Below are 27,283 nucleotides of genomic sequence, written 5' to 3'. Positions count from 1 at the left end.
ATGCCCTCTGGCAAATGGGTGCCTGCCTGAGGGAGGGGCGTTCTGACAGTTCTCTCTTGTTTCCTGGGGAGGTCTTGCAAAACGTCATCTTCTGCTTTCCACACAGAGGAGGATTTTATTTGTTCCTTTATCAGAAGGCAGAAAGATTTGGTGGGAGAAGCTGGCGGGTTCCCCAACTCTTAAGTAGTGTTTTTTTTATGATGTTCTGGGTGTTTTAGGGTTCTAGGTGCCTGCAAATAGGTGAGAATTTCTCTGTGGGAGCTGAAATAAATGGTGGCCACCATCTTGTGGTGCTCAACAGTAGGTGAAGCGGTGTGAGACTGTTTGCGAGAGAGAGAGCCTTTCCTCCCGTTAGCCCAGGATGAAGTGCCTGGACTGGAACAGCCTGTTCTCTCCTCCTCGGTATCAGTGTGGCATCTGGAGGTGAAGGGGCCTGTATAGGCTGGCTTAGTTGTGCAAGGGCAGCCTGATTTTCATGATGGTTGATGCCCTGTGCTGCTCCTTCCCCACAGGGGCATTCTGGGCCTTGCTGACACACTGCTCTTGGGAGTGCCTGAAGGATGCTTCCTTTGGCACCCTGATTTGGGCTGGAGAGGTTGACTTGCAATCTACTGTGTCACCTTCAGTGGTTTCCAGGGCTCACTCGTGCAGCTGCCACCCCATCTCCAAGCTCTTTTTGCTGTGAGCAACTCCTCCACCCCAGCCTGTTGTGGAATACAGCCTGTGGCACTGCCAAGGTGGAGCCCTGTTGTGCCAGCTGCTGCCTCCCCCTTCCTTCCTCTGAGGATTTTCCACAAGTTTTCATGAGGGAGAGATCAGCGCTGGCGTTGGAGCCATTTTGAAAACAAAATAAAAGTTTCTTCCTCGTTTGTTCAGCAGTTTTTCATACTTAATTAAGGCCCTCATTAGCCTGTCAAAGCATGATCATTTCCTGGCTAGATTAGCACTCCTCCTGGGGTATTCAAGGGCCCCTGTTTTAGCAATAGTGTTATTTCCCATAATTATATTACCTTCATTTTCTTCAAACGGACTCTATTAGTTTATAACACCCAGCCCCTAATTACACCATGCATTCAGCTTTATACCTAAATAAACTGAAACAATCATCCTTTTCTGAGTGGATCATTAGGATGATATATTATCATTTAAATGCTCATAAAAATTAGAGATCTCTCTTTGGGGGCAGCAAGATCTCATTACCTCTACCCCAATCACTCGCTAACTCTTTCCTTCTCCATGCAACTGCACAACATTGTGGGTATGGCAGAAAGTGCCACTGTAGAGACCTCGCCCCTGGCATGTGCCCCTTGGGACTCCAGGAGGCATGGATTGACCTGGCAAATGAATCTGCTGCTTTAGACAGCCAACCTGTTTGAAGTAAGCAACTGGAACACCTGCCAGGGTGCTGTGGGGACCAGTGGTATCCCCTTTTAATGTGTTTCCCTGTTCAGTGCCCAGCCAGCCCCCTGAAAATGTGAGGGCCTTGTCCATCACTTCCGATGTGGCTGTCATCTCATGGTCAGAACCCCCACGGAGCACCCTCAATGGCATCCTGAAGGGTTACCGGGTCATCTTCTGGTCCCTCTACATGGATGGTGGTGAGTTGGGAGCTATGTGCTCAGTGCCTCATTTATTTCATTTTCATTATTTGAATTTATTGTAGCATTATATCTAGATGGCAGAAGGCTGTTTTATCTCCTCTAACACATCAGACTTTCAGACGGCTCACGTCAGAAATGTCATTCTTCCTATCCTCCCACTGGATACTGGAGGCCAGGCTGGTGCTGCCTGTTACTCAGTGCCTCTCAGGTCACTGCAAGATAAAGGGATTCAACTCCACTCTGTTTTGGGAACTTTTGGCAACTGTTTGCCTTGTTCCGTCTGCGTCTCAGTAGCGGGCTATTGCTGCATTCAGCATAATGTGGCCACAGTGCACCTTCTCAGGAGTGCCTGTGGTCACTCCGCAGACTGTGATGCTCCTTGAACCCATCTCCCGCTCATGGCAAACAAATAACCGAAGCAGCCACTTGGCCATGGAAGGGAGAGCAGGCTCCCTATCTGAGCCCTGGAAGGCTCCCCCAGCTGGGCTTGTTGCAAGTCAGTCAGGGTCACTGCTCAGAAGGTCCTGGGGGTGTCTAAGCTGGCAGTTCTCAACATGGGCCATATGGCCCCCTGGGCCATGCCATGTTTCTAGGGGGGCCACCATCCTCACATCTCATTCTCTGCTAATTTCAGCAGCATAAATACTGAAATTCACTACAGTTTACAATATATGATACAGTTTAGAGTAATAAACAGTGCAGATGGTAAAGTACCTTTTTTTTTCTAGTGAACACTGACTGTGGGGGTGGGGGAGTCACAGAGGTAAATGAGGCTCAGAAGGGGGCCATGACCAAAACCAGGTAGAGAACAGCTTCTTCTTTCTTTGGTCTCCAAAATGCGATGCAAACTTGCCGCTTTGGGGAATTCTCTGGGCATGGCTAAGAACAGGCTGGATTATTAGGTGGACCTTTTAGGCAGTGGCAGCAGCAGCAGCAGCAGCAACAGCCCTGTGTCTGTGTGAGCGAGCGAGCAAGTGGCGCTTCCTTCCAGAGAATGTGGCTGGCCCTGGAAAGGCTTCCTTGGCTGTTTTGGGCTCTGAAGACCTCCTGTAAGGCTCTGAGCCTTGTGTCCTTTTGCGGGGAAGAGCAAGCTGAAGATGGTGGGGCAACACCTCCATGAGAATGTTGGTTGCAGGAAATAGCTGTTCTGTGTCCCAGCTTTGCCCGTGTGCCGAGTGGTGAGAAGTGGCTCTGGGGAGAGCTGCGCTTGGCCCGTTTGTGGACTTGGGGCGGCTTCTCCCCCATCTGTACTGGAGGTTCGCTGAGACGACTGAGAAGCAGCTGGCTGAGTCGGGAGGCTGTGGAGGGCAGCGGGGGCCTGCCTCTCTCCTGCACGGGTGTTCTTGCTTCCTGTACAGAGTGGGGGGAGATGCAGAATGTCACCACCACTCGGGAGCGAGCAGAGCTGCGTGGCATGGAGAAGTTCACCAACTACAGCGTGCAGGTCCTGGCCTACACCCAGGCGGGTGACGGTGTCCGTAGCAATGTCCTCCACATCCAGACCAAGGAAGACAGTGAGTGCTTGCGGCCGAGCTGTATGGTACCTGGGTCGGGCGGGCATCTGTTCCTTGACCTGCATAGAGCATTCCCACAAGGTCTGTATGGGAGATGGCTGCCATCTTTGGGGCTGTGGGTGATTCTGCCTCGCTATGGCTCCATGGAGCCCTCTCCTGGGGGCTCAGGGCTTCACTCTTCCTTTTTTTCTCCCTCACTCTTGAAATGGGGGAACAGAGCTTTCCACCCCACTTATCTCAGTTATGTGGCCTCTTCTGCTACATCTCAGGGGCAGCCTGACCCTCTGGAGTGGGTGGGGACTGTTCCTGCTGTGACACTGGGCGTGGACCTCTGATCTCTCTCATGGGAGAAGATGGCATGTCTTTTGGAGAGCAGGAGAGAGTCAAGGGCTGCCAGGTGCTGGGGACTCTAGAGAAGTCAAGTGGTCGCAATGCTTGGAAGGAGGCAGGCCAGAGGCCTGCAGGGTAGAAGGGAAACAGAATCCATAAGGAGCAATTTTAAGGGGAGAGCAACCCATTGAGGGAGCATGTCAGGTCCTGAAGAGGGTCTTCTCTTGAGCATATGGCACCTTCCTTTCCTGATGTGGACTTTCCCAGGTTGAAGAGACCTCCTTCCATTTGCACCAACATGAGTGTGAGACATATCACAGGCCCCCTTGCAAGCATGGGAAGGTTGAGCAAGGTGCTCTTCCTATGCCCTGCTGGGTTTGGCCAGCCAAGGGCTCAGTTGTATCCGTGTGCTGCCTGGCAGGGACCTGCAGGTCTCCTGTCTTTTGGCCCACCTAGGTCAGGAAAGGGACGCTTGATCTGGGCTGTGCTCCAGCCCCCCACTTCAGGAGAGGGGAAATGTAGAGGGTGGTGAAGCATAGCCAGGAGGAACTGGGGTTTCCTTCAAGCCATAACATTATTTGAATGGTGGGCTGGGTGCTTAGTGGCAAAAGGGTTGGACTGGCACTGGGGAAACCCAGGTGAAGTCCACCCTTAGCCCTAGAGCTCTCTGTGTGACTGGACCAGTTATTCTCCACCCCTCAAGATTGCTGTTGTGCAGAAAAATGGGAGATGGTGCACTAGGAATGCCTCCTTGAGGTCCTGAAGGAAAGGCGTGGTATCAGTCCAACAAACAAATGCCAGTTTTAGGGCTTGAGCTAGTCCTCCTTTGCTTCCCACCTCAAAATGCCTGTCGCGGTCTGGGAGGCTTTGAGGGCTGCAAAGAAGTAGCTGAGGCAAGGGCAGAGGCTGGTCCAGAAACGAACTCCCACCCCACATGGCCATCGCAGCCTGGGTGGGTCTTTCCGGATCTGCCTGGATAGACCTTGGCGTCTCCCTTCAGGGGCTGTCCAAAGGACTGGCAGGTTCTGGCTCAGCTGCCCAAGGTCTGCAGAGGGTCCTGTGGAACGGGAGGGTGGCTCCCAGGCCATGGGGCAAATGAGTGTGGGGGCCACCCCCAGAGGTGGGGAGGCCTGTGGGTCTGCCCTGTTCTTTGGCAGAAGCGACTGCAGCGAGGAGAAGTACTGGTCACCCTCTGAAAGGCACTGCTGACGGCAGGAAGGATCCGCTTCCTACAGCAGGCGCCTGGACCCCCCTTTTTCAAGCAGCAGCTCTTCCTGCCCTGGCTGGGACCGTGTCCTGGGATCCCCCCATCCCCTGGCTAAGTCCCTCCCTTGCCTGCTTGCCTGGCCCTGGCTGGGTGGGGGACTTTGACTGTGGGTTGGGTGCACAGAGAGGAGGATCTGGGGAAGAGGAAGGCCTTTCCGTGTGTCTCTGCAAGGCTAGCCTCTGCCCCGCTTCAAAGCTCCTTACCTGGCTGGCGGTGCTGTTCCATGGTGTGTGGCTCCTTCAGTAATGGCCCTCAGCTGAGGGAATGCAGCGATGGCAGCATCCCCAGGCGTTGGCTGGCCAGCTTTCTGCTGATCCCTTCCAGCAGCCTTCCAGACGTGGCACAGGAGCTCTCTGCGGGAGCTCTGTTTTCTTAAACCTTTGCTCTGCTTGCCTCAGTCTGTCAAGAATCTGCTCAAGACCCTCATTGTCTGGATGGGCTGGGAGCAGCCTGCCCAGGTATTCCCTCTAGTGGCAGCAGCTGTTCTAAAAGGAGAGATCAGTGGTCTTGCCAATGAGATCTTTGGTGGCTGGCACAACTGGGGCAAAAGCAAAGCACTGCTCCCCCAGCCCCCTGCCCTCCCCGGGCAGGGCAGTGGAAGTAGTTGTGGTTCCTCCCTCCCTCCTGTGTTGGTGTGGCTGCCCTGCAGCCCACGTAGAGCACCCCAGGTTGGAAGGAGGCAAGGAATCATGTGCCTTGAGAATCATGCCCCTTCTTTGCTTGTTTCCTCCTCCAGTTCCTGGTCCTCCTGCTGGGATCAAAGCAGTGCCTTCCTCTGCCAGCAGTGTTGTGGTGTCCTGGCTGCCACCCTCGAAACCCAATGGGGTTATCCGGAAGTACACCATTTTCTGCTCCAGCCCAGGCTCTGGCCAGCCGGTGAGCAGCTGTGATGGGACTGTTGGGGGAGTGGGGACACATATGCCTTAGCTGCCTAGCTAGGCGGTTGCAAAGCACTGTCCGTCTCCTGAAGAAAGGATCTGCTCAGAAGGAGTGGCCTCAGACAGCTTTGCTCCAGGAATCCTCAGCCCCGGGTCACAGTCAGGAGCTGCCAGAAGCAGCCCTGAGTTTGGTGGACCATCTCAGTCAATTCTGGAAACCAGGATGAGGTGAGAAAGAAAAATATTATAGTGGGGCAGACCTCTGTCCCATAGTGTTTTTCCTTTCTCTCCCCCCCACCCTCTACCACCACGCTTTCTCTTTCACCACATCCCATAACTTACAGGCTGACCAATTTATCTTGTTGAGTTAAATGGCCATCATTAATTTGCTAATTCATCTTAAATCCTGTCTTGTGGCTAACTCCAATAATGCACAAATCTATATTTAAAACATAAAACATTTAAAAACACACCAGTAAAAGTCAAAGATAAACAGCATTCATGAGTTAAAATGTACTTTATCAGAACAATCCACTCAAAATATTCCTTTGCCAATTGGTGGGGAGGCATCAAGCACTTACTTCACCTTCTGCAGCAGGCAGTTCCCCAAATTTGCTTCTCTGCTGCCATGATGGAGAAAGTCCATCCCCTTGGCTCAGTCTGAGCAGGAGGGCTGGCGAGGTGAGGGTACCCTAAAAGAGTATCCTTCTAGCTCCAACTGCTTTGCCTGGCCAGTCACAGATAGAGGTCAGATTGTCACCTCCAGGGCAGGCCATCCAGAGATGGCCATTTCAGGGTTCCTAAGATGGCCCAGGCTTTTGCTAGAGAGCCGGAGTCAGAGGCCACATTAGAGACTGGGCAGTTTTCACTCTGAGCTCTCTGTCACAGAACGGGCTGCAGCAGGGGTGCTGATCTGCAGGAAGGCCTTTGGGGAGGGAAAGGTGCTTCCCTTCACTGTAGGATGATAGTTCCCTGTTTGCCTGGGCTGCTTATGCACGCTTCCTATTTTGGCAGCTACAGGGGGTGGGATCAGTTAGGATGGTCTGCCTTAGACCTTTATGGATCTTACTGATTTTCAAGCATGCTTTGGGATCTCCCAATGATTTGGAAGGCAGTTTGACCACAAGTTTAACTGAAGCATGGCTATTTCCATGCTCTTAATGCACCAGTGGAATTGGTTAAGGTTATCCCAGCTGTGTTGGGTCAGAAGAAGTACTTTCAAGCCACCGTGACTTTTTTGGCTAGTCACTTTGCAGATGAAATCACTTGTATTGCTTGGAGTTTGATGACAGCTGCGCAAAGTCCAATGAGATGCAAAGGTCAGTGCCTTGCAAAATTGTGTGGGGTTCTTCATTTGAGCTATGAACTCCAAGGAGGTTGACAGAGTTTTCTGTGGGTTGAGCTCTGCCATGTGTAGGCTGCTCCTTGTCCCACCTGGCTTTTCAGAGTTGCCAGGGAGGATATGAGAGCTGGATTAGAGAAATGCAAATGCCTCTTTGAAAGAGGGAATGGTATGGCCAATCTGAACATCTGTTTCCATCTAAAGCTTTCCATTCTTTGGGGAGATTGTAGAGAAGGTGGTGGGGCCCTGGGATGAAGAGGATTGTCTAGATTGTGCTCAGGCCTGAACATGGGACAGAAATTACATTGGTTACTTTTGTGGATGACCTGTGGAGGGACCAGGAGGAAGGGTGGTCATTCTGTATTTCTCAGCAGCATCAATACCATTTGTCATGATATCTTTCTGGAAATTAGTGATACTCTTTGGCAGTGCCTCTGCTCTTTCCTGAGCTGATTAATTTGGGTGGTGGGAAGGAGCCATCCCAACATGGAGAGCCTCTCATCCATTTTTTTAACACCTATATGCAACTTGTGGGGGAAATCATCTGTTGGTTCATGGTGAGGTCTCATCAGCTACCCATTTCCACTCTCCAGCTGAGCAGGAGATGCAGTGGCATCCTGACCCCATGCCTGGAGGCTCTGTGGGGTGAAACAGATTGCAGAAAGATGGAGTTCTCTGGCTCTAGGTTCCATCTCTTGCTCTAAACAGAGTTGCATCCCCCTTGAAGGAGCAAGTGCACAGTCTGAGATTTCTCTTAGATCTGCCACTCCTGAATTAGCAGATGGAGACTGTGGCCAGGAGAGACTTGGCCCAGCTTCAGCTGAGGTGCTAGTTGTGGCCTTTTTTGGAGCAGAGGGCTTTGTTGACAGTGACTCATGCCATTATCATCTGGCATTTGGACTACTGTAATTGCTTCAGCATGAAGGCTAACTTGAAGATAATTCAGAAGCTACAGCTGATGCAACAGACATACTAAGCTGCCTACATACTAACAGGGGAGATTAGTTATTATTATGTTGTGAAAGCTGTCCCAGTTGTCACTTTGTCTCTGGGCCAATTCAGGGTGCTGTGATTACCTGCAAAGCCCTTCATGGCTCAGGTCCAGGTTGCATTCAAGACTGCCTGCTCCAAGTAGAATCTACCAGTGCTGGCAGGCCAAGAGGGCATGCTGCAGCCCCCCACCCCACCACAGATGTTAGGGATGTAGTTCCAGAGCATTAGGTGAGAGGGCTAGGCCTTTGAGTTGCAACAGCTTCACTCTGAAACAGCTTTCCATCTGAGGTTAGGATGCTCCCTAATGACCCCTAGAAGGGCTGTGAAGATGGTCTTCTCTTGTAGAGACTTCAAGGCTGCTGTCCAGGAATGCCTGGTTTCAAACTTGATTTATTACAGTATGACGGCTGAGATATGATGATTTTACAATTCTTACATTTCATCATTTCATTGTTTTTAGGAGACTGAGCCGTCTTGTAATAAATGAATAAAATACAATAGAAGCATTTTCTACAGAACAGGCTGCTGCTCCTTTGGCTTGTTGCTGCTGTGAGGGTAACTTCTGGTCCATGCAGAACATGGACTCCTTTGTTCTGTCTGTCTTAGTTGCACCAGCAGCAGCAGCAACACTTAAATGGATTCAGCCCACTGGAGGTCTTAGTTGACCCCCCAGAGCTTCCTGGGAAAATTCGGGGTCTGTTAGGTTGGGAAGGAGGGCAGGGACAGGATTTGCTTATCAAAATCTCTTTCTGCGGTTCATTTTAACATCTGAGCCCTTCGTTTCCAGGGCAACGTACTCTTTTCATCAAAGCAACTGGTGAAGCTGCTGAGATCTGATATTGTTTCCTTGGCATCTAGTCAAGGCTGTCATTTGGCTTAAAATTATGTATGCAATGTAATATTTATGCTTGCATACTTAAACACTGGTTAGATGTAAGTGTACTGCCTGTGGGTCTACCAATCCATGTTCTAAGTATGCCAAGCCAAAACCACAGAGGTGAGGCATTTGTCTGCCAGTCAGGCTTGGCATTGGCCTGGATGGAGCTTCCATGGCAGCTGCATGTGCCCACTGGTGGCAGTTCTGGGAAATCTTTGCAGCCTTGAGTCTTCCGTCTGGAAGTGGCTGGTTGCACCTGAGTGGTCTGGGAGGGGAGGGGGGAGTCAAGCTTGCCTGGAAGAATCTCTCTCTCTCCTGACCCAAGGGAGAGGCCCAGATGCTGAGGACTTGAGGGGTTTGGCCTACCTGCCTGCCTGGCTCCATGTGGTTCTGCCTTGGGCCACAGTTTAAAAGTGGTCCAGCCAGGCCACTTGGATGCTCTGTCAAGCCAGCAATCAGCGCAAGTCACAGCAGCCTGAACCCTCTCTTGTGTGGGAATTTTCTGCCTGCTCCAGATCCATCTTACAGGGGTGAGAAGCAGAGCATGCTGTGAGTGTAATAGGGTAGCAAACACATAAATAGACACCCTCTCATCAAGCTCCCAGCCCATAATGTAAGCCTTGGGCTCTGATGGTCCAGCAGACAGGGTGATGCCTCCTTGCCCAGCATCAGAGCTGCGGCCTCAGGCATTTCCCCCTTTAAGACTCTAGCTTCTTGAAAACAGCAGCGGTTGGGGCTATTTAACCCATTCATAAAAGAGCCCAAGTTAGAGGTGAAAAGTGAGGTAGCCACTTTTTTTTTTTTTGCTTAAAACAATAATAGGCAGTGAAGAACTCCAAGAATATCTGCCTGGCTTGAAGAAATGGAGAGTGAATAATAAATGTGGTTTGTTGTAGGAAGAATAATGTATCTGCACAAATGTAAGAGATCTTGCAGTACTTTAGAAAAAAGGTTGGGGAAAAGCTCTCTCCTGAGACTGGAAACCAGTGGAGTTTCAGGGAAGTGGGAGGTGTGGGGGAGCTTTCGGACAGACAACAAAAGGAGTGGTGCTGCCCATCAACTGCAGCCCTGAAGCTGGGATGGGCGAACTGGCAGTGGCTCGCTGTGGTTGCTGGGTGACTGACCTGCCTCCAGGATCAGGGGCCTCTGAGTGGCAGCTGCTGTGGTGCATGGGCTTCTGAGCAGCCTCCATTGGGCAGGCAGGAAACCAGCCTCACACCTGATCCAGCTGCAGGGCTGCTCTGCTTCTGTTCTTCAGGCTCCCAGCGAGTATGAAACAAGCCCAGAGCAGCTGTTCTATCGCATTGCACACCTGAACCGTGGGCAGCAGTACCTGCTCTGGGTTGCGGCTGTCACATCAGCAGGGCGCGGCAACCTGAGTGAGAAAGTCACCATTGAGCCTGCTGGAAAAGGTTTGGCAGAGGAATGGGGGGCTCTCTCAGAGTTGGGCAGTGGGCTGCCGTGGGCCAAGCGGACACACCTTCCACAATGCCACCCCTCCCCCCGGTTCCTTTTCCAGCTCCAGCCAAGATCATCTCATTTGGTGGCACAGTCACCACTCCATGGATGAAAGACGTGCGACTGCCATGCAGTTCAGTGGGGGAGCCTCTCCCAGCTGTGAAATGGACTAAGGACAGGTATAGTTTTACCAAGGGGGTGGTCACTGGGAGATCTCTGGCCAGCCTCTGTCTTTTTCACAATTGTGTCTTCTCTTGCAGTGATGATTCAGCTATTCCAGTAATTTTGGATGGTCATCGCCAGATTCAGCCCAATGGCACCCTGATTCTGCGCTCCGTGAAAGCAGAGGACTCTGGCTATTACACTTGCACTGCAACGAACACCTGGGGATTTGACACTATCATTGTCAACTTGCTGGTGCAAGGTGAGCTCTTTCCCATCCTTGGCTTTGTCTTTTGAACAGGAAACCTGGACAGCTTGTAGCCCAAATGACTGGTTAAATTGACTTCCTCCCTTCCCTGCCCCTGGAGTGCCCAGCTTTGGAAGCTCCTAGAGCTGAATGAGGAGGAGCTGGGTGAGAAGGAAGCTGACCCAAATGGCCTGTCTTTTCAGTCCCGCCAGACCAGCCCCGGCTGATGGTGTCCAAGACTTCGGCTTCATCTATCACCTTGGCCTGGATCCCCGGTGACAATGGTGGCAGCTCCATCCGAGGCAAGTTGAAGGGGAGGGATGCTGCGCTTGGTGGGTAGATGTCCCTGAATGTCTCCCCAACTCTCTCCCCCATTTCTGAAGGACTAGGCATTCCTTCTCTGGTCTTGGACCTTCTGTGAGATTGTGCTGTTAATCCTCTGGGTGCAGCTCCCTGATGTTGCTGCAGCCAAAGATTTACAAGGGAGGCTGGCATTGGGTGCAGGCATTCTTTTGAGGAGCACCAGATGGTTCCTTGGCTCTGTGAAAGACTTCTCAGAGCTTCATTTGAGGCCATGTGTGTGTGCATGAGAGAGAGAGAGAGAGAACAGGTGGATGGGAGGAGCTCGAACAGCTCTGAGCGTGGCCCATTTAAGGCAGTCGGAGAAGGGCAGGCTGTTCCCTCGTACTTGGGCTCATGTTCCTTGTTGTACCTCCCTGACCAGCTTGTTTAGGGATGAGGGGGAGGAAGATCTGATCCTCCATTTTAATTCCACAACAGACCCTCGAGGTCGGTAGGGTTGAAAGGGAGTAGCCGGGGCAAGATCTCCCGGGAATCTGTGTGGAGGCTTTGGCATGCCTTTCCCTGTCGGACTCCTTGAGTGAAGCTGAGTGCCGATGCCTTGTTCACCCCCTTCAAGTGCCCTCAGGGAGACAACGGCGGTCCCAGAACAAGGAGGGAATGGAGTCTTCACACTGCAATTAATTAAACACATGGAGATAATTACAAGGCAGTCTCCCTAGCTAGCAGCATTTGCTCGGGTGGCTTGATGTGTTTCTTTTTAATTGAAAACAGCCAGATACAGCCAGCAGTGTTGCAGTGCAACGGATGGGTGTGGAACCTCCTGTCTCCACTGCTTCACTGCTTAGTGAGGGGCAGTGGAGGGAGGTGTGTGACCAGAGGAGGAGGAGGAGGAGATGGGGACGGGGGAGCACAGCTGCACGGCGCCTGCGAGTCTTGTTTTCTCCTTCAAGGCTGGGGCTTCGTGGGGTGAATAGGTGGGGTCAGATCCCCAAATGCCTGAATGAATCTCTCCCTCTCTGTCTGGCACAAGCACACATGTGCAGGAGCTCACACCCTTCCTTCATAGCATGCGCACATGGGTCCTGAGGCAGCGTTGCACCTTCTTGTTTGATGAGGCATTTTGTTATTCTGATTAGCTTTGCTTATCAAGCTCTGAATTTACCTTTGGCCAAATGGGAGATGGCTGTTGTAGGAGAATGGGCACCCAACAGAAGGTTTGCCATTTCTTTCTTTGGCGGAGACACCGGGTTGTCCTGGAGCTCCTGGGGCAGGGGGCAGGGGGTGGGGGAGACTCAGACCTGGGCTGTGAACATTGCTGCTTGCATTAACTGTGGGATGAGATCGCAGAGGCTCCCCCATGGTACCTGCTGGGCAGACTCCTCTTCTCCTACTGGCCACACGCCCACAGATGCCTTTGCTGCACCCCTGCAGGCTTTGTGCTCCAGTACTCAGTGGATAATAGTGAGGAGTGGAAGGACGTGTTAATTGCTTCCACAGAGCGTTCCTTCAAGCTGGGGAGCCTGAAATGTGGGACCTGGTACAAGGTGAAGCTGGCTGCCAAGAACAGCGTGGGAGCTGGCCGCATCAGCGAGATCATTGAGGCCAAGACCCACGGCAGAGGTGACTGGAGGCAAAGGGGCGCGGGAGGCGGGCCGTGGCAGCAGTGGTGGCTGCAGCGGCAGCACCAGCAGGTGTGGCTGGAAGGGAGCCTGCCACTACCCGCTATGGACGGGAAGGGGGAGTTTGTCCAGATGATGACCAAGATGCTTTTTTAGAGCTGGAGAGTCTGAGTTCATTAGGAAGGAAAAGCTTCCGAGAGGGAAATTGTGGTTCCTGCACCATTATGTGTTTCACCAGTTGGTGAATAAAAATACGGCTGTGGTCGCCATTCCTCTGCCTTTCTCTTGTGCTGGAGTGAAACTGAATCCTCCTTTCTTGAAGGGAGGAGCAGCCTGCTGTGGCAAAGAGAGGCCCTTGGCTTGTTCCAGCCTGGTCTCCTAAGTGACTTACTTTAAACGAGGCAGACAAGTTTGTTATAATGGTTTGCAGGCAGCCACTATGTTTTCAAAGGGTTGCCAGTTTAAGGAATGCACCATGTGAAGCATAACTGAAATATTACACACATCAAGTTGATTGCAAGCTTGGTGCTGATCTTAGTCTGACCTTTAGGATCAAAGCCACTGTGGATCTCCTTGTGCTAAGAAGGCCTCTGGTTGGATAGAGGATCCTTATGGAAGAGTCATCAAAAATGTTCCTTCTAATTTCTTTTTTTTTTAAATAACTTTATTAGGATTTTAAACAAGAAAGATAAAAATTAACAGAAACTAATATTTAGAATAAAGAAAAGAAAGAAGTAAAGAAAGAAAGAAAGAAAGAAAGAAAAGACAGAGCCAAAAGCACAGGAAAAAAGAAGAAAATATAAAGAAGTAACTTCCAATTTTCTTTTACAGCAGTTGTAATTGTAAATTAACCTCTTACTCTGTGGTTACAGCATAACTTTCATTTTTTCTATAATCTATTTTTTTTTTCTAATCATCAAAACCATATATCAAAAGTTCATTTTTTTATTTCACACAAGAAGTCTAAATGGGTTTCCAGTCAGTGTTAAATGTCTTTTCTCTGATCAAAGATGTCAATTCGGACATCTCAGCAAGTTCCATCATCTTCCCCTTCCATTCCTCCTTTGTGGGTAATTTTATTTATCTATTTATCTATCATCTATCTATCATCTATCTATATCTCTCTATCTCTCTATCTATCTCTCTATCTCTCTATCTCTCTATCTATCAAATTTCGCCACCGCCCATCTCCCCCAAAAGAGGGGAGTAAAGTCAGATCTTTCCACCTTTGTGCATATAATGGTCTTGCTGTGGTTATCATATATAAAAACAAAGTTCCGTGGCTTTTTTCCAACTGATCAGTCCTAAAAGAAACACCTCTGGCTTCAATTGTATATTAATCTTTAAGATCTTCTTAATTAGTATAATTGAGTCCAAAATTTTTTAGCTTTTTTACACGTCCACCAAGCATGATAAAATGTCCTCTCTTGTTCACATTTCCAACATAAATTCAAAGTACCTTTATATATTCTAGACAATTTTTCTGGTGACATATACCAACAGTACATCATTTTATAAAAATTCTCTTTAAGATTATGTTTGTTGTTGTTGTTTATTCGTTTAGTTGCTTCCGACTCTTCGTGACTTTATGGACCAGCCCACGCCAGAGCTTCCTGTCGGTCGTCGACACCCCCAGCTCCCCCAGGGACAAGTCCGTCACCTCTAGAATATCATCCATCCATCTTGCCTTTGGTCGGCCCCTCTTCCTTTTGCCTTCCACTCTCCCTAGCATCAGCATCTTCTCCAGGGTGTCCTGTCTTCTCATTATGTGGCCAAAGTATTTCAGTTTTGCCTTGAATATCATTCCCTCAAGTGAGCAGTCTGGCTTTATTTCCTGGAGGATGGACTGGTTTGATCTTCTTGCAGTCCAAGGCACTCTCAGAATTTTCCTCCAACACCACAGTTCCAAAGCATCTGTCTTCCTTCTCTCAGCCTTCCTTATGGTCCAGCTCTCGCAGCCATATGTTACTACGGGGAATACCATTGCTTTAACTATGCGGGCCTTTGTTGTCAGTGTGATGTCTCTGCTCTTAACTATTTTATCGAGATTTGTCATTGCTCTTCTCCCAAGGATTAAGCGTCTTCTGATTTCCTGACTGCAGTCAGCATCTGCAGTAATCTTTGCGCCTAGAAATACAAAGTCTTTCACTGCTTCTACATTTTCTCCCTCTATTTGCCAGTTATCAATCAAGCTGGTTGCCATAATCTTGGTTTTTTTGAGGTTTAGCTGCAAGCCAGCTTTTGCACTTTCTTCTTTCACCTTCATCATAAGGCTCCTCAGTTCCTCTTCACTTTCAGCCATCAAAGTGGTATCATCTGCATATCTGAGATTGTTAATGTTTCTTCCAGAGATTTTAACTCCAGCCTTGGATTCCTCAAGCCCAGCTTGTCGCATGATGTGTTCTGCATACAAGTTGAATAGGTAGGGTGAGAGTATACAGCCCTGCCGTACTCCTTTCCCAATCTTAAACCAGTCCGTTGTTCTGTGGTCTGTTCTTACTATTGCTACTTGGTCGTTATACAGATTCTTCAGGAGGCATACAAGATGACTTGGTGTCCCCATACCACTAAGAACTTGCCACAATTTGTTATGGTCCACACAGTCAAAGGCTTTAGAATAGTCAATAAAACAGAAATAGATGTTTTGCTGAAACTCCCTGGCTTTTTCCATTATCCAGCGGATATTGGCAATTCGGTCTCTAGTTCCTCTGCCTTTTCTAAAGCCAGCTTGTACATCTGGCAATTCTCGCTCCATGAACTGCTGAAGTCTACCTTGAAGGATCTTGAGCATTACCTTACTGGCATGTGAAATGAGTGCCACTGTTCGATAGTTTGAACATTCTTTAGTGTTTCCCTTTTTTGGCATGGGGATATAAGTTGATTTTTTCCAATCTGATGGCCATTCTTGTGTTTTCCAAATTTGCTGGCATATAGCATGCATTACCTTGACAGCATCATCTTGTAAGATTTTGAACAGTTCAGCTGGGATGCCATCATCTCCTGCTGCCTTCTTATTAGCAATGCTTCTTAAGGCCCACTCAACCTCACTCTTCAGGATGTCTGGCTCTAGCTCACTGACCACACCGTCAAAGCTATCCCCGATATTGTTATCCTTCCTATACAGGTCTTCTGTATATTCTTGCCACCTTTTCTTGATCTCTTCTTCTTCTGTTAGGTCCTTGCCATCTTTGTTTTTGATCATACCCATTTTTGCCTGGAATTTACCTCCGATGTTTCTAATTTTCTGGAAGAGGTCTCTTGTCCTTCCTATTCTATTGTCTTCTTCCACTTCCGCGCATTGCTTGTTTAAAAATAATTCCTTATCTCTTCTGGCTAACCTCTGGAATTTTGCATTTAATTGGGGATATCTCCCCCTATCACTGTTGCCTTTTGCTTTCCTTCTTTCTTGGGCTACTTCTAGTGTCTCAGCAGACAGCCATTTTGCCTTCTTGGTTTTCTCTTTCTTTGGGATGTATTTTGTTGCCGCCTCCTGAACAATGCTGCGAACTTCTGTCCATAGTTCTTCCGGGACCCTATCTACTAAGTCCAGTCCCGATTCTTCACCTCCACTGCATATTCCTTAGGAATATTAGTGAGCTCATATCTAGCTGATCTGTGGGTCTTCCCTAATCTCTTTAGTCTGATCCTAAATTGTGCAAGAAGAAGTTCGTGATCTGAACTACAGTCAGCTCCAGGTCTTGTTTTTACCGACTGTACAGATGTCCGCCACCTTTGGCTGCAAAGGATGTAGTCAATCTGATTTCGGTGTTGTCCATCTGGTGAAGTCCATGTATAAAGCCGTCTCTTAGGTTGTTGGAAGAGAGTGTTTGTTATGCAGAGGGAATTGTCTTGGCAAAATTCTATCAGCCTATGTCCTGCTTCGTTTTGTTCTCCCAGGCCATACTTACCTGTAATTCCAGGTGTCATTTGACTGCCCACCTTAGCATTCCAGTCTCCTGTGATGAAAATAACATCTCTTTTAGGCGTGTTGTCCAGTAGGTGCTGCAGATCCTCATAGAACTGCTCTACTTCAGCTTCTTCAGCATTTGTGGTTGGGGCGTATATTTGGATCACTGTAATGTTAGATGGCTTGCCCTGAATTCGAATTGAGATCATTCTGTTGTTTTTTGGATTGTATCCAAGCACTGCTTTAGCCACTTGACTATTAATTATGAAGGCTACTCCATTTCTTCTGTGGTCCTCTTGTCCACAGTAGTAGATCTGGTGGTCATCTGATGTGAAGTGGCCCATTCCAGTCCATTTCAGTTCACTGACGCCCAAAATGTCTATCTTTAATATTGACATCTCACCAATAACCACATCCAATTTGCCCTGGCTCATAGATCTTACATTCCAGGTTCCAATGGTGTGTCGATCCTTAGAACATCGGATTCGCCGTTCACCACCAGCACCGTCGGCTGCTAGCCGTCCTTTCGGCTTTGAGCTAGCTGCGTCATCACGTCTGGGGCTAGTTGAACTCATCTTCTGTTCCTTCCCAGTAGCATTTTGACCATCTTCCAACCTGGGGGTCTCATCTTCCGATGGTATACCGACATATCTCTGGTTGTACTGATCCATTTAGTTTTCATGGCAAGAATACTGGGGTGGGTTGCCATTACCTTCCCCAGGGATCGCATTTAGTCTGACCTCTCTGTCATGACGTTCCCATCTTGGGTGGCCCTTCACGGTTTAGCTCATGGCATCATTGAGGTGCTCAAGCTCCAGCACCACGACAAGGTAACGATCCTTTGCTGAAGTTAAGATTATAACGTAATATAAATTTCAGTCCTTTCATCCACATATTTTCCCACAGTTCCATTTTTATGTTGTAACCAAAGCTTTTAGCCCACTTTATCATACATTCTTTCACTTGTTCTTCTGTTTCAAATTTCAATAAAAGTTTATACATTTTAGCAATAACATGTTCATCATTTGTATACAATTCTGTTTCGAACTCAGTCTTACAATGTTCAAAACCAAAAGTTCTTTTATCTGCTTTAAACCTTTCTTGTAATTGTATGTAAGAGAACAATTGACAAGTGTGTCTTCTGCCACATCTTTTCTTGATTTTATTTTACATTCCCCCTGACAAAATTCTAACAGATCACAGTAAGTTCATAATTCATGTTTACTTACCATTTCTCGACTATGAAATGCTTCTTATGCTGAAAGCCACAAAGGTATTTTTGGGCACAACCTGGGTTTATATGTATTCCATATTCTCAGTATGGCACATCTAATAAAATAATGTTCCCTCTAATTTCTGACATGATGTGGTGTGTGGAAAAAAAAATTTGTATAGTTTTTCCCAAACCTAGCACAAATTTGTACGCCACAATACCAATATACAAGTACATTGCAAATACATGTACAGTAATAGCATATTAAAATGTTTGTGTATTTCTTGGTTAGAATATAGAAACTAGGAAGTATAATAGTATGCCACATACATGCTTAAGAGTTGTGCCCTCAAGTTATACATTACTCCTAGCCACTCTCCTCTGCAGCTCTCTTGGCACTCTTTTCACAGGTGATTTGTCCATTTCTTCTTCCCAGGGCTGAGAGAGGGGGCTGCTTTGCACCTGCAGGGGGGTCGGAGTTGGGGGGGTGGGGATTAGTACTCACAGCCTCCTGGCTTCTATCCTGATGCCTTAACCATACACCAAACTGGCTCTACACATACACGCTTATAATTATTATATAAACTCACTAGTCACCGATAACTGATAATTGCAATGTAAGCATTTAAAATTATTTCCTTTTGGGGTGGAATTGAAATGAAAGAAAATTAGAAAAATCATACAAAAAGCTTTTAGATAGCCCCCTCTTTCACCACCACCACCCCGCATTTTTTCTTCTCTGGAGGTTATTTAAACTTTAATAATTAGTAATTTAAAATTTGAAATTTTTATAAAGTTAGCAACAAACATGGACATGTGGCTTGCAACTCAACAGATATTAATCAAGCCTTATTTGGAGGGAGGAGGGAGGTGCTTCTGTGTGTGCAGGGGGCTCCAGGGTCCCACTGGGCATGTCTCTAGCTGGGCCCAATCTACAGCAGGCTGGCTGCTGCTGCAGAGGCTGGGAAAGGACAGTCTGTCTGCGGTCCCTGGCAGAAGGGTCCCCTGGGAGCTCCTGCTCAGTCCATGCTGCAGTAGCGCCAATGACCCCTCTGCTGCAGTTAAGTGGAAGGACTGAGCATGTGCAAGGCTCCTGGCGAGCCCCGAGTTTTATGGTGCCTAAAATGATGATGGTGATGATGATGTAGATGATGATGTTGATGAAACCTAATTTTCTTTTTTTTATAAGAATTTTAAGTTTCAAGCAAAGATAAAAGCTACAGAAAAACAAAAAACTACAAAGGAAAACAAACTTTAAAAGTGTAGAAACACAAGAGAAAATTTTCAAGATTACAAAAAGAGGTGACTTCCAACTTTTAACAGCAAGGATATACAACAATTTTTGATAATCCCTTACTCTATATTAAACCAAAATCACATTATTTCTATAGATCATTCCATTGGCACATTATAAAAATCACTAAATACAGTTGCTCCCCCCCTTTTTATTAAAAGAATATATACACAAACACCCCCCCTCCTAATCAACCCCCCCAAAGATAATTTATTTATTTCCTTCCTACTACTATTCTATATAGTATATACTATACTATATTCCTGTCTCCTGTAATAAAGATCAAACTAAAACACATATAAATGGTCTGCCATTATACCTGGTAATACAACAATTTTAATAATCATATTAAACCCAAAACCAAACATTTTTTATTATATCTTAATAATCTTAATCCAAATTGTTAAAGATAAATGAAATCAGATAAACCCTAAAAGCAATCCAGATAAATATTTTTAAACCCTTATCCCACTTCATAATAAACCAGAGCATTTACCCCACAATACGCACAGGGCTTTTTTCTTAAAAAAAAAAAAAAATCAAACAGCCCAACTGCCTCCCCAAAAAACTCCGATTTCTCTTCAAGAGACCTCCCATACATAATAACCCCTTCTTTTCCGTGGCATTCCACCAGAAGATCAATTTCACTTGTGGCTTGAAACTCACTTTCTCCCTTAAATTTCTCCAACTCGACTATCCAATCTTCATTCAGCATTTCAACAGAAGTCCTGATCTCACTCTTAGAAGATAAATTTCTGTCCCTGTTAAATTCCTCCATTTCCTCCACGACATCCCCAACCAGATGACACATTTTAGACCTCATATTTTTATTTATTTATTTTTTAGTTATTTACCAAATTTCATCACCGCCCATCTCCCCCCAAAGAGTTTTCCACAATGTCCTGAATGCCTTGCATAAGAACTTGACAGGAATCAGAAAGAATCTGTTTAAAGGGGCGGTGAAAGTCTGCTTAAACTCCTCCATGTCTCACGCAGTAGATCATGGGGCCCCCAGGAGCTTAACCAGCAAAAGTCAAGGATATGAAAGGATTCCGGAATGTGTTTACACAAGCGAAAATGAGACATGCAGACAGTTCCCCAGGGAAAGTAGAAGCAAAAACTGAACATTCAAAACAGACGATTCAACGTGTAGGAAAATGCTAATATCTTCAAATTTAGTACAAAAATAATAACAGGGAGACAATTATTTACCCTCAATCCTCCTTAATATTTGGATGGGAAGCAAAGTCCAAAACTTAAAAATAATATTTAAAAAAAAATTATCCCAGAAATAGTGATAAACACCAAGAGAGCCCACTTCTCCTTGCTGTAGAAAGCCTCTCTGAGGGTACGCATACTTAAAAGAAATATAAATTCGGTGATTTAGAAATGGGGTGGCCAGTCTTAGTGTCCCTTTAAGGCTACAGCGTGGCTTGGAAATGGTGACATCCCAGCCTCCTGGCTGCTCTTACCAGTCGAACGCGAATGCTGTTTGCGATCTTCTGGCTGCAACAGCCATCTGGAGGACAAATGGGGTGATTCCAGGTGTTTTCCTTATCTGGAAAAACACTCCTGGGCTTCATGAAAAAACCTGCTTGAGCCCGAAAAAACTGCCGTGTTGTCAATTCTGCCTGCTGAGCCCGCAAGCACTGCTGTTCAGTCTGCCATGTCCCCACTGGAAATCCGGTGAAACTTAATTTTCTATCTGCTCTACTTTTTACTGGTGGGCAAGTTTAGGAGTCATATGCTCCTGCACACACGGACACCTTAGAGGGAACATAGGTCATGAAGTGGCACCCTTAGTGCCACTTTCCAGAACCTGACAAACTGCTATATTCTACCCAAGGTCACCTTCTTCCTTCTTGTTGTAGAACCAACTTTTAACAAGGACCAACATCTGTTCACCCACATCAACTCCACACATGCCAGACTAAGTCTGCAAGGCTGGAACAATGGGGGCTGCCCCATTGTAGCAATCGTCCTGGAGTACCGGCCCAAAAACACATGGGTTTGGCAGAGCCTGCGGGCCAATTATTCAAGTGAAGTATTTCTGACAGACCTGCATGAAGCCACTTGGTATGAGCTGCGCATGAAAGCATGCAACAGTGCTGGCTGCGGCAATGAAACCCTGCAGTTCGCCACCCTGGACTATGATGGCAGTGAGTGTGGATCGGGGATGGGAGGTTAGAAGCCCCCGCTGGCCATGGGTCAGGCTTGTTCAGGAGGAGCACAGATTGTGCTTTGATGCTTGTTCTGCACAGGTACCATTCCACCTATTAAATCAGCTCAAGGGGAAGGAGACGATGTCAAGAAACTTTTCACCATTGCTTGCCCTGTCATCTTGGCCACACTCGGCGTTGCGTTGCTCTTTGTTGTTCGAAAGAAGCGGAAGGAAAAGCGTCTGAAACGTTTGCGAGGTGAATGTTTGGTTCTTGGGAATCCCCTTCCAGCAACCAGGAGAGAAATCCCCATGCCAGAAGAGACTGAGCAGTAATCACCCCTGTTTTCCCCACTAGAGTAAGGTTTGGATTGGGACCCTGCTTTTGCCTGTCTAGATGGGGGCGGTGGGTGGAAAGAGAGACACTGCAGCAGGAGAGAGCCATCCTTAGAGCTGGTGGTGGGGCATGCGTTCCTCTCATCTCTCAGCAGCGGGGTTCTCCATGTGCTCAGGGCACAGATGAGACTCTTCCTGGAGTCCCTCTTCTTTAGCCTTAGCTTCTCAGAGAGAGGAGCCCCCAGGTCAGAGTGCCCATGGTGACCTCCCGGCCCTGATTCAAGCTCCACAGAGCAGCCGGGGCACAGGATTGCTTCTGCTGACAGGCCTGACTCCATTCAGGCATCTCTGCTCTTTCCCTTGCAGATGCCAAGAGTTTGGCTGAAATGCTCATCAGGTGGGTAACGCAACAGCATTCGAGTCTTGCTGGTTTAGCATTTTGATTTAGGATGGATACCTGACCCCCAAATGTTTTTGTTCTTCTACTTCACAGTAAGAATAATCGTAGTTTTGACACGCCTGTGAAGGGCCCCCCACAAGGCCCTCGGCTGCACATTGACATCCCCCGGGTTCAGCTGCTCATTGAGGACAAGGAGGGGATCAAGCAGATTGGTGAGCGGCTTCCCAATGCCTGCTCCTCACCTGACATCCCCGTTCACAGGCCTGCCCTGGTCTGGGACTCAGGCCAGTGTTGTTGAGGTTACAGACACACTGTCCTCAGAGCACACTCGTTTGTGTTTGGCCCTTGTCCAGTTACTTTCCCCTGGTCTGTGGATGTGTCGTTCCTTCTTGCACATGTGACTACAGTCCTGTGTGGACTATGGGTTCTGCCTCTTCCCAGTCCCGATTGGGTGAATTGTGTTTTGGGACTCCCAGCAAGTGTTTTGGGTGAGGTCTCTGTGGTCAAGTGTGGGTGCTGGCCTTCCTACCTCCCTCCCCCAATAAATCTGTGAGAGCAGAAAAGTTATGCCACCCAACTCTGTGGACTTCTCTTGCAGGAGGGGCAAGCTAGAGGCACTGGGGGCTGTTGCTGCTTTCTAGCAGCCCCAGGAAGGGATGTCATTCTCCAAACTTGTTTTCCATAGGAGATGATAAAGCAACAGTGCCCGTCTCTGACCCAGAATTCAGCCAGACTGTCAACCCACAGAGCTTCTGCACAGGTGTTTCTCTACACCATCCAGCACTGATCCAGAACACGGGGCCCTTGATCGATATGTCTGACATCCGTCCTGGCACCAGTAAGCATCACAGTCCATCCTCGGCTGATATCCAATTCTGGACCCCACAGAAGAGAGGTCAGAGGACTTCGCCCAAGTAGAGAAGCTTTACATCAAATGCCTCAGCAGACAGGTCACTGGACCTTGAGAAAGGGAGGTGCTCTCCGGGGGACCGAACTGGCCCCTTTTTGCAGCCAAATTATCTCCCTCTAGCTAAGGTTGCATTTATCACAGTAACCAGCTCAGATAAAAGAGGCTTTGAATCAAGTGGCTCTGTGAACCTATACTAATGATGCTGGAACAGTGAAGTCCTGAAAACTTGACCATTTAACTGGAAGATGCCTTTTAATCTGCAGAATAAACACATTGTGGTTTATCATGTGGCCAGACTGTTTGTGGCCCACTTTTAGTGATTTCAGGTCTTGCCCAAGAAAAATCTACAGGGGTCTTATGGAGGAGCAGGACAAGACTGGTGCGCCTGGACTTTCTCTCCCCTCCTATTCTGTAGGGCCTGCGTGCCAGTGCCTGCTTTACCTCCCATGTGCCTTGCTTAAACACACAGGTGTCATACCCAGTCAGCCCCTGTTCCTCTCCTCAGCTTTTCCATAGCTGCCCCTATCCTACCTGACTGGTTCATCTACCTCTCCCCACACTCTGTTCAGTACCTTCCTATACCTTATCTTTGCATAGTTCCTGCTCCTGCACACTGTTACCAATGGCTTTGTAGCTTCCCTGCTGTCTCCCACTCTGCAGTGCCTCTGGCCAGAATATGGTTCTTCTAGATCCATGCCTGGCGAGACACATGTTTTGATCAGGGCATGGTCCATGTGATGGTCCATCTCATATGTTGTGCATGACATGTTCAGTGCATGGAATGTTGTACACATCCCATTATGATTTTATATATATATAAAAGAAAAGAAAGGTCTGCAGATACAAAAAATCATTTTAAATACAAAGCATCACCGACTCCTCCATTTGATGAAAACCAGTAAGCTGTTGGTGATAAACTACAGCAACTGCATGAGGCAGCACAATCTCATAGGGCCCCACCTACAGAGTTCTCATTTCTCCTTCCAAAGCACAGATACAGCAGCCATCTTCTTTTGCAGATCCCGTTTCAAGGAAAAGTGTGAAATCTACCCATAGCACCCGGAACAGATACTCTAGCCAATGGACTCTCACCAAGTGCCAGGCTTCCACACCAGCACGGACTCTTGCCTCTGACTGGAGAACCGTTGGCTCCCAGCATGGCATTACGGTGACTGAAAGTGACAGTTTCAGTGCTAGCCTGTCCCAGGATACAGGTGAGTTTGGTCACAGCCACTTAGCACATGACTTCCAAATACAACTGCAATTTGTTTTGCCCTGCCACCCCAGAACTCTCAGGGTAAAAAATTGAGGCACACCCCTCTTTGCCCATACCTTGCAGGAGTTTTATTTATTTATTACAATTTATATGCATACAGCCAAACTAGACTCTTAAATGGTTCTCCAAAATAGTACAATTAAAAACAGTAACAAAAATTACAACATAAACCAGGGTACTTCTACTACCACTACCACCTTCTATGCATCATCACACCAAGGAATGGCACTCACCGTAACAGTCAATCTACTATTACCCAAAGACTCCAAAATAGCCAGGTCTAAATAGCTTTTCTGAATACCAGCAGCATTGTTGCTGATCTGAATTCAGATGGAGCACCAGGAGAGGGGCAGCAATGGAAAAGGCATCCTTCATGGTACCTTATTGTGGAGTTGAAAGGGTATCCTTCCTGCTGGAGCTTAGTGAATAGAAGCTTCTGGGAGAGCACATTGCAGGAGTTAATTGCATTGCAAGAGGTGAAGGAATAAGTTGCTGTGAACAGATACTCCTAATCCAGGAATTGTTGTAACTGACCTACAAGATGGAGTTGTGCAAAAACTCTCCCAGCCACATCTGCCTCCTGCTCCTTGAGCAGATGTTGCAAATCCAAGAGGACCCCTTATTTCTGAACCATTTCAGGTTTAGGGAGCATGACCCTGTCCAGAACTAAAGATGGGATAACACTGATTTCCAATCTCACATCCGCTCATGACTTATCAGGATTGATCTTGAGTCTGTTTGTTCCTGCCCAGATCTTCAAAGACTCCAGGCACTGAGATAACACCTCAGCCACATCTCCTCTGACTCCAAGGTCAGGAAGTACAGGGATTGGTTTCATGCATTCCCAGCTGCTTAACAAAGGAGAGTTGGAGTGTTATCAACTGGCCTTGTGGTTGTCCTGACAGGTTTTGTGTTGTGTCCCTCTCTTGTTCCCACAGACAAAGGCCGGAACAGTATGGTGTCCACAGAGAGTGCCTCGTCTACTTATGAAGAGTTGGCACGGGCCTATGAGCATGCCAAGTTGGAGGAGCAGCTGCAGCATGCCAAGTTTGAAATCACAGAGTGCTTCATTTCTGACAGCTCCTCTGACCAGATGACCACTGGCACCAATGAGAATGCTGACAGCATGACTTCAATGAGCACTCCCTCAGAGCCAGGCATCTGTCGCTTCACAGCTTCTCCTCCTAAACCACAGGACAGTGACCGTGGCAAGGGTGTGGCTGTGCCTATCCCTCACCGAGCAAATAAAAGTGAGCTATGATGCAGCTGCTGCCTTTTGGTGCCCCAAGTGAAGAGCACAGCCCTGATGCAATTGATTGCAGCTCTTCATGAGGCACCTCAAGGCTGCCTTCCCATAACCATTGGAATGAAGTTGGATAGGGGAATGGGATGTTCTCTGCGCAGGAAACAGCTACACAACTTTCAGGCTATGTAGCTAGAGCTGGTCCGAGAGATTTATAAAAATGGGGATGATAACGCTTGCTCAAGTGGAGAGCCGGCGCATCAAGGGGATGAGGAGAGGGAATGCTGGAACTTGCTAGTTATGGAGCAGGCTGGATCTTTAGGCTGTACTTGCTTTGCCTTTTCCCTGGAGGATTTGTTTTCAGTGGACCGGAAGAGTTTTTTCCCCTGGTCCTTTTGTCTCCCATTTGTAATTGAATAATCTTGTGGCTATTCCTGGGTCTGCCTTCAGCATCTGTGCTCATCTTCTTTCTGCCTTCTACAGGTGACTACTGCAACCTGCCTTTGTATATGAAATCTGAAACGTTCTTCCGCAAGCCAGACCTTCAAGACCCTTGTCCTGTAGTGCCACCCCGGGAGGCCTCCATACGAAATCTGGCTCGGGCTTATCACACACAAGCCAGACACTTGACACTAGATGCCAGCAACAAAGCCTCGGCTGCGCCCCATGCAAGTGCGGCCACCACCTTACCTCAGAGAACTCTTGCCATGCCAGGCTCGGCCAGCGGTGCCCCTTCTGCTGCCCCCACTGCTGCTCCTGCCCCAGCCCCTGAACCTAGCCCAGGTCCTACTGCTGAGCCGCGCTTGCCTACACACAGCAAGATTGGGGGGTCCAAAGACTCCCTATTAGAAATGAGCACGTCTGGTGTAGGGAGGTCGCAGAAGCAGGGAACTGGTGCCTACTCAAAATCCTATACACTGGTGTAGCGGGTAGAAAGGACAGCCGAGATGTGGCTCTTTCCCCAAGTTATTTATACTGGAATAAGTGGAGCTCTTGTACAGAATGGATTTTTCTTTTTTGTATAAATGAAACTATTTTTCTCTTCTCCAGAACTGGGGGGAAGTCACTGAGGGCTCAAAGCATTTGCAGGAATCTCTTTTATGGAAGAACTCTTGCTCTGTTTTCAGTGTTGCGGAAGAGGGTGCTGAAATCCGACAGGGCATGCACTCTCTCCCCTCCTCCCACCGTCCTCGTCACGCAGCCTCTTGATTTTGAAAAGACCCCTTTGGGACACTGCATGTTGTTTTACTGTTTGGTAAACCATGGGATTTGCTTCCAGTTGCATCTGCCTGTGTTAATACTTTTTTCTATTTTAAAAAAAAGCCAGCGCAGTGTGCAATAAAAGTTATGTTTCTATAACACGAGAGTCCTTCGTTTGGTGTAGGCTGATCTCCAAGAACAAAAAGGACGCTGTGGTGCAGGCAGCAGAGGCAGCTTTGCCAGACTAGAGGTGAATCCTGCAATTCTCGTCCTGTTTTAACATGGATGAAGCTATTCTGTGGAATGTCAGACATTAAGCAGATCATTATTATATATATATACATCTCTTAGGCACCGCAGCTATTTAAAAGCTGTAATGTCTAATATGACCTTTTAAAGTGCCATTTTCCTTTCCACAACATAGCAAATAAAATATGAATTGTCAGACAGGGAGAGACAGTAAACCACCATTTGTTTCTTACTAGCACTTCCAGTTATAGAGGCCATCAAATGGCAAATAGGATTGGTTTTTAGTAGGTCAGATTCAGGCGGGGAGAGACAGACAGCAGCTGAGACTTTCCATCAGCTGCTGTCTGTCTGGTGTGCACACCAAGACAGTTGTATCTTAGGAGGGAGGGGTTGGGGGAGTTTCAGCCCAGGCATGACTCTGGATTGTCTTGCAGTGGGGAGCAAGTTAATGCCTAGAGTTTTAGCTTTTCCTTCTGGATGGCCTGTACCCAAGCAGGTGAAATACT

The 27,283-nt window shown here is 47.8% G+C and overlaps 1 protein-coding gene across 1 annotated transcript in view; it reads left to right on the top strand.

Annotated features, from left to right (window-relative positions):
• The window catches only part of DSCAML1 (DS cell adhesion molecule like 1), a 136,005-nt gene extending 109,197 nt beyond the window's left edge, over positions 1–26,808 (top strand). Inside the window, exons 18-33 of the mRNA XM_063311025.1 lie at positions 1,452–1,598; positions 2,960–3,115; positions 5,449–5,588; positions 10,061–10,214; positions 10,322–10,439; positions 10,521–10,684; positions 10,873–10,971; positions 12,404–12,592; positions 20,877–21,164; positions 21,267–21,422; positions 21,866–21,896; positions 21,993–22,111; positions 22,585–22,737; positions 23,829–24,023; positions 25,024–25,335; positions 25,812–26,808. Of these exons, the coding sequence (XP_063167095.1) occupies positions 1,452–1,598; positions 2,960–3,115; positions 5,449–5,588; positions 10,061–10,214; positions 10,322–10,439; positions 10,521–10,684; positions 10,873–10,971; positions 12,404–12,592; positions 20,877–21,164; positions 21,267–21,422; positions 21,866–21,896; positions 21,993–22,111; positions 22,585–22,737; positions 23,829–24,023; positions 25,024–25,335; positions 25,812–26,254 (2,864 nt within the window). The 3' untranslated portion in view covers positions 26,255–26,808. The remainder of the gene's footprint in view (positions 1–1,451; positions 1,599–2,959; positions 3,116–5,448; positions 5,589–10,060; positions 10,215–10,321; positions 10,440–10,520; positions 10,685–10,872; positions 10,972–12,403; positions 12,593–20,876; positions 21,165–21,266; positions 21,423–21,865; positions 21,897–21,992; positions 22,112–22,584; positions 22,738–23,828; positions 24,024–25,023; positions 25,336–25,811) is intronic.
• Positions 26,809–27,283: the final 475 nt, after the last annotated feature.

Source organism: Candoia aspera, chromosome 9 (genome assembly GCF_035149785.1).
Source record: "Candoia aspera isolate rCanAsp1 chromosome 9, rCanAsp1.hap2, whole genome shotgun sequence".
Lineage (NCBI taxonomy): Eukaryota > Metazoa > Chordata > Lepidosauria > Squamata > Boidae > Candoia > Candoia aspera.
This window is presented reverse-complemented; position numbering and strand designations above follow the sequence as displayed.